This window comes from Sarcophilus harrisii, chromosome 2 (assembly GCF_902635505.1).
Source record: "Sarcophilus harrisii chromosome 2, mSarHar1.11, whole genome shotgun sequence".
NCBI lineage: Eukaryota > Metazoa > Chordata > Mammalia > Dasyuromorphia > Dasyuridae > Sarcophilus > Sarcophilus harrisii.
Window position 1 is genome coordinate 71220596 of NC_045427.1, and position 6918 is coordinate 71227513.

Genomic DNA, 6918 nt, shown 5'->3' on the forward strand with positions numbered 1-6918 from the left:
ATCTCAGACAAAGCAGAAGTAAACCTATGAAAAGAGGTAATAAGAGACATAACATTTTGCTAAAAGGCACAGTAAACAATGAAGTAATATAAATATTAAACACATATGTACCAAATGCCAAACAAATGCAAAAATTTAAAAAACAGAAATATAAAATACATTTTCCCCTGACAATAATGTAATAAAGTTATATTCAGTAAAGGGACTTGGAAGCACATATTAAAAAATAGTTAGAAACAAAATAATCTAATCCTAAAAAACAAATGGGTCAAAGGACAAATCATAAAAATAATCCATTTTATTAAAGAGAATTACAACAGTGAAACATTAATTTTAATATTTTTAATAAAATAAAGAAATATAATGAAAAATTCAGCCCAAAAAAACTACAATTCTGATCAAAATAGTCTGTAGTAGTTAGGAAGAGAGGCATCATGGAAGAGACTTTCTGTGCCCCAGTGGATGGCTAAGAGGATAAATACTACCCCCAAATACTTAAGAAGTATGTCCCAGAGAGATCATCCTAGTTGGGGAGGGAGAAAGGGACCTAGTCATAAGAAAATTCCCATATTTGTCACTAACAAATTTCCCAGAGACCAAAAGTCCCCAGTGACTGAGACATCAAAGAAAGAGAGGAGAGAGAGAAACAGGTAAAGGTGAAAAATTCTATATGAAGGAGAAAGGAGAAAGCCACAGATGAGCAGGAAACAGGAAGAATGTCCAGGAGTCTCACTCAAGATAGCCAGGTAAACTGGGAGGGAATGAGCTTTGTGACCTGGATCAGCACTTAATTGCTACTTACCTCAGTTTCCTCTTTTAAAAAATGGAAATAACAGCTCCCAGAGGTGCTGTGAGTATCGAATGAGATAATATTTGAAAAGCTTAAGTACTATGCAAATGCTACTATTTTTAACTTGGAAAAGATGCGTTACTTTAATATCTAGATTGCAGCTTCTAAAATATGATGAAATCCACAGTCCCCCTGTAACATGCCTCTTTCTTTCCCAAAGATTCTGGATTTCCTCAAAGATCAGTGAATAACTCCATATGGCCTCTGAGATAATATGCAAATTCCTTAGCCATATGAAATTAGTGTTCAAAGCCCTTTATAATCTGGCTCCAATCTACGTTTCAAATTTATTTTACATTATTGCCCTTCACATATTCCACCCTGAATGGATTTACCAGTTCTCTCCAAACTCAACCTCTCTCTCTCATCTCACTACATTCTCACCAATCATCTCTCATTCCTGGAGGGCACAACTATCAAAAGCCTTACTGTCCTTCAAAATTCTACTTTTAAAATTCAATTTCTCCATGAAATTTTCCCTCAAAAATAGTTAATGTTCTCTCCATTCTAAATTTTGTTGTTGAATTCTTTCAGTCATGTGTGATTTTTCATGACCCCATTTGGGATTTTCTTGGCAAAGATAGTGAAGAGGTTTGCCATTTCCTTCTCCAGCTCCTTTTACAAATGGCTGAAACAAACAGATTTAAATGTCTAAGACTCGATTTTAACTCAAGAAAATGAATTTTCCTGATTTCAGGCCCTATTCTCTATCTATTATGTCATCTAGCTCCCCATTCTCAATACTTTATATTATTATACAGAACTAGGGAGTGCAACAGATAGAATAATAGACCTGGATCTGAGTTTAAATCTACCCTTAGTCACTTACTAGATTGTGACTCTCAAAAAAATCATTTAACTTCTGTTTCAGTTTCCTCATCTTATCAAAAAGGGATAATACTATCATCTACCCCTCACAGATGTTGTGAGTGTTAAAATGAAATAATATTTGTAAAGTGTTTTGCAGACCTTAAATGCAATACAAATGCTAACTACATGCTGTAAGTATATGTAAAAGTAGGATATAAAGAATAGAATATAATCTTCTAAGAAGCTAGAACCTGTTTTATTTTTGTCTTTGTAACCTCAGGATCTAGCACAGTGTATACATATATTAAAATAATTAAATGTTTAATGAAATATTTGTTAAATTGAAGTTAATTCAAATTTTTCTATGAATGTCATCCATATTACAAAAAGAGCTGAGCGATTTCTTCTTCCTCCTTACTCTTATCCCCTGGAGGTTTTTTAACCAGTCTCTCAGATTTCAGGTCCTATGATAAGATTAATAGGACAAGAATGAAAAGTGTAGGTTGAATTTCAGAGAGTGATAAGATTGAAGAAGTTAGTGTCATGCTCTCTAATACTGGCTTGAGTCATTTTTCCTCTATAAGTCTACTCCCTCAATGGTAGAATTTCAGTCCAAGATTGATGTGTACTCATAATCAATTAAAATTAAAAGCCATGTTTCATCTCAGAACACTAACCAATGGGCATCACTGTTCCCAGGCTTTGAAATGGAAAATTGGGAGTCACCTCAAATATGGAATTAAAATCCAATATGACTAAGAAGATGTTAGAGAGCAACTAGCTTGTCTGTGAGTTCAAGTAACAGATTAATTTCACCAAAGAATATACATAAGCACATGATCATTAAATTATTTTTAGTCTCAGAGTGAATAGAAAACCTTCTGTGAAATATGGCCAAATATCTCAAAATTTAAGAAAAGAAAAAAAATGTGAATTCTTCAAATTAGAGACCAATGAATTTGACTTCTACTGCTAGAAAATTTGAATTAATAGAAGAATTCTTTCTGAGCACTTTAGAAGAAAATTGCTGTTCATTACAGTTCAAAATTATATTGACATGTTTTAATAATTTACTGAGGCATTTGGCATAACCTCTCATGATATCTCAGTATATAAGATGAAGAGACGCAAACTGGATTTTAAATCAATTATTACATGACTATGTCCAAAGTGTATGGATTAATGAACTTAATCAACCCTGAGAAAAGTTTCTAAGGCAGGAATTCAGGATTCTTTCCTTGGTCATGTTTTCTTTAATATTTTTATTAATGATTTGAATAAAGACATTAATACATCTAAAATTAACACTAAATTGAAGGAATAGTTAACACCTTTGATAAAATTTGGACCTAAAGAAATACCAACAGGTAATATTGGCCAAAGCTAACAATGTAAAATTTAATAGTGAAAAAATGTAAAGTATTATATTTCAATTTGAAATATCAGTTGCATAAATATAAGATGGGGAAGACATATTCCAAAGACCTTGGAGTTTGATTGTACTGCAAGATCAGTACAAAACAACCATGGCATCATGCAATCAAAAGAAAATGTGATCTTAGAGTACTTTCATAAAGTTAATTTCAAAAATTAAATTCAAAAAATGTTTTTGTCTACATATCTCATTGAAGAGAGGGACAATGACAAAATGCATATCCAGAGCAGGTTGATTAGATTCAAAACTTTGTAATATCACAAAAATATAGAATATAAGAATCAGAATGGAGTTCAGAGGTTACCTAGTCATACTTATACCTATACCTATGATATATACCTATATATACTATATATACCTACACCTATTGAATTCCTTCTATAGTATGCAACAATCAAGGTTTTTCCTAAAGACGTTTTGAAAGAATTTGAAGTCAGGACATCGACTACATATCCACTAAGGAACTAGAGATACTTATTCTGAAGAATAGAAGCATTGTTGAGAGAACAGGAGAGGAAGATTATTGCTTTCTTCAAATATTTAAAAGTATGTTGTATAAAAGGTGTTGGACTTGTTTTGCTTCATACCTACATAAAAATTAGATCCACTGAATGAAAATTATGAAAAAAAAATTTAACATAATGGGAGGAAGAAAAAAAAATTTTTTCTTATTAGAACTGGCAATAAATAGTATAAGTTATATCAGGGACTTGGGGATTTTGTAAATTACATGTTAATCAGGAAAAAATAAATTAGTATGGATAAGCAGAAATTGAAGTATATCAACACGTTGATAAGATGCCATTATAATTAATATATGAGTCCAGAAGAGGGAATCTACAAGAATCTGATGCTTTGAAAAAACAGGCAAGAGAAGAAGAAGAAATTTAGAAATGATGATTTAGTTACCTTTTTCATGATGATCTTGCTTGAGATAAATGAGAAATATAGTAATATTTACCCCAAAAAAATTCATTTGGAAATAAATATAATTTTTTAAATAAAAAATAAATGATTTCATAAAACTATTTAATATCAGAGCTAAAATGAATCAAAAGTAATCACCTAGTCCAGCTTCTATTATCAAGTGAGGAAATAGGCCAAGAAGAAATTTGCTCACATAATGAAAAAGTAGTTAAAATGGGATTAGAAATTAGGTCTTCTGGCTTCCAAACCAACATCCTTTCCATTTTCTCTTTATAGGTCAGAGCTTGGATTAAGACCCTATCAGGGGGGAAAAAAAGGGAATCTACCAATAATGGAGTGAACTTCCAGGAAGGTAGTGTCCAACACTGAAAATCTTTTATCAAAGATTGGAATCATCATTTTCCAGGCATATTATAAAAGGAATTCTTCTTATGTATAGGTTGTATATTCTTCTTATGTAAAGTTAATTAGATAACCACTGAAGTTCCAAAATAGAAATTCTATGACTCTCTAATCTCATCTAGACCAGAGACTCACACGATTATCTGGGGGAAGAGGAGAATACAAACTGGAAGGGAGGAGGGAAAAAGATATATCATATCCCTTGTTAATTGGAAATAATCACTCCACTCTCACAAAATGATTAGAGATAAGAGTATAAGGACACTGACAGGAAATTCTCCCTGCTTAAAAATTTTAGTAACTCTTCTATAAAAAAAAAAAAAAAAATTGGTTATTTCCCAAGAGATAGTAGCTACAGCTTATGCACTCTAGTAATGTAGCACAAATGTACTGGCTTCCCGAATTATTTAGGACCTTGACTTATAGGATTAAGAGTCCTATAACCCAAGAATTTATGTAGAAAGGATCTTTCATAATTAATGAGGAATTAATTAGGAAAATGAGTAGATTAAATTCATAGACACCCCCCCCCAGAATCTTAAAACTTGAAAAGATCTTAGAAGAATGTACATCTTAATTGCTTTCATTCATTAGACCTCCAGTTTTACTCCCTACCACAGTAGGAATCCTCTTTATGGTATCTCCAATAAGTGTCAACTCAGCTTAGACTGAATTCTAGCAAAAGAATTTTACTGCCTATTAAAATAACCAGTCCCAATTTGACTCATTTCTTAGAGATTGTTATTGTTTCTGTTTTTTAATTTATAAAATAACCCAAGCATGATTGGTAGCTCTTAGTTGAGAGGTCATGGAAAGAGCACTGTAATTAGATTCAAAAAGATCGGGGTCAGAATCTCACCTTGGATACCTACTATAGGTGTAAGTCTGAGCAAGTAACCTTTGGGTCTCAGTTTCCTCATCTGTATAATTAGAGTTGGAATCCCTCTGCATACATTTTCCTGCATAAATGTTCTATTTACTTCTAACTACAAATTTCTGTTCCTATGGCATGATGAACTATAAAGAAAGAATAGACAAGTAGCCAGAGAACTGGACTTGAATTCAGGAGATCTGAGTTCAAATCCCTATTCAGTCATTAATTTATTGTGAGACCTTGATCAAATCACTTCTCAGGAATTCAATTTGTACATGTAAAATTAGGAGTTTAATTTGTTGTTTTCTAAGATTTTCTCCAATTCTGAAATTCTAGGAACTGAATCTCAGGATATTTGTATATTTATTAAAATTAATTGTTTCACTTTCTTTAAATTAAATAGTAAGTAATTTTTTTTTCTTTCAGATGAAGCAAGTTCATAATGAAAAGGAAAACCAAACCATTATCTCTGAGTTCCTTCTCCTGGGCCTGCCAATCCATCCAGAGATGAAGGCTCCTTTCTATGCCCTCTTCCTGAGCATGTACCTTACTACAGTCCTTGGGAACATGCTTATCATCCTCTTGATACATGTGGATTCCCACCTGCACACACCCATGTACCTGTTCCTCAGCAACCTGTCCTTCTCTGACATATGTTTCTCTTCTGTCACCATTCCCAAACTGCTGGTAAACATGCAAAGCAAAAAACCAGCCATTGCCTATCCTGGCTGCCTGACCCAGATGTACTTCTTCCTTTTTTTTGCAGACTTAGAGAGCTTCCTGCTGGTAGCCATGGCCTATGACCGCTATGTAGCCATCTGCTATCCACTACACTACACAGTCATGATGAGCCCCAAGTTGTGCAGCTCTCTTGTGGTGCTTTCCTGGGTCCTTACTGCCTTCCATGCCTTACTGCACACCCTGCTCATGTCTCGATTATCTTTCTGTGTCAACAATATTATCCCCCACTTCTTCTGTGACATGTCTGCCCTACTGAAATTAGCCTGTTCAGACACCCGGATAAATGAATTGGTAATCTTTGTCATGGGGGGGCTGATTTTGGTTGTGCCATTCCTGCTAATTATCACATCTTATGCTCGTATCATCTCTTCTATCCTCAGGGTGCCCTCTGTGAGGGGCATCCGCAAAGCTTTCTCTACTTGTGGTTCCCATCTCTCAGTGGTCTCCCTCTTCTATGGAACAGTCATTGGCCTTTACTTGTGTCCTTCAACAAACAACTCCACAGTCAAGGAGACAGTCATGTCAATCATGTACACTGTGGTAACACCAATGCTAAACCCTTTTATCTATAGTCTGAGGAATAAAGACATGAAAGGAGCCTTCAGGAAGCTCCTGGCTGCAAGAAAATTCCCCTCTCTCTGAGACCATAATGCTGAACCTTATAGTACAAGTCTTTCTAATGAGGATAAGAATATATAGTATGATGCCTGTATAATGATAAAGTATATTATCTGGTCTTGTTTTTGTTTTCTCCCATTCTTTTTCCAAAATCTTGCACAGCACTCTCAGATTACTTTTTCTAAAACAACTCTTTTTTAAACCTCTCCCATACTTAAGAACTTTTCAATATTCTGAGACCCAACTAACTTTTTTGCTTTA

General features: G+C 33.8%; 1 protein-coding gene across 1 annotated transcript; it reads left to right on the forward strand.

Annotated features, from left to right (window-relative positions):
* The first annotated feature begins 5891 nt into the window (after nt 1-5891).
* On the forward strand, nt 5892-6681 carry LOC100918340 (olfactory receptor-like protein DTMT). Its single transcript, XM_031950346.1, has one exon. It carries the CDS (start codon nt 5914-5916, stop codon nt 6679-6681), a length of 768 nt encoding a protein of 255 aa, XP_031806206.1. The 5' UTR covers nt 5892-5913.
* Nucleotides 6682-6918: the final 237 nt, after the last annotated feature.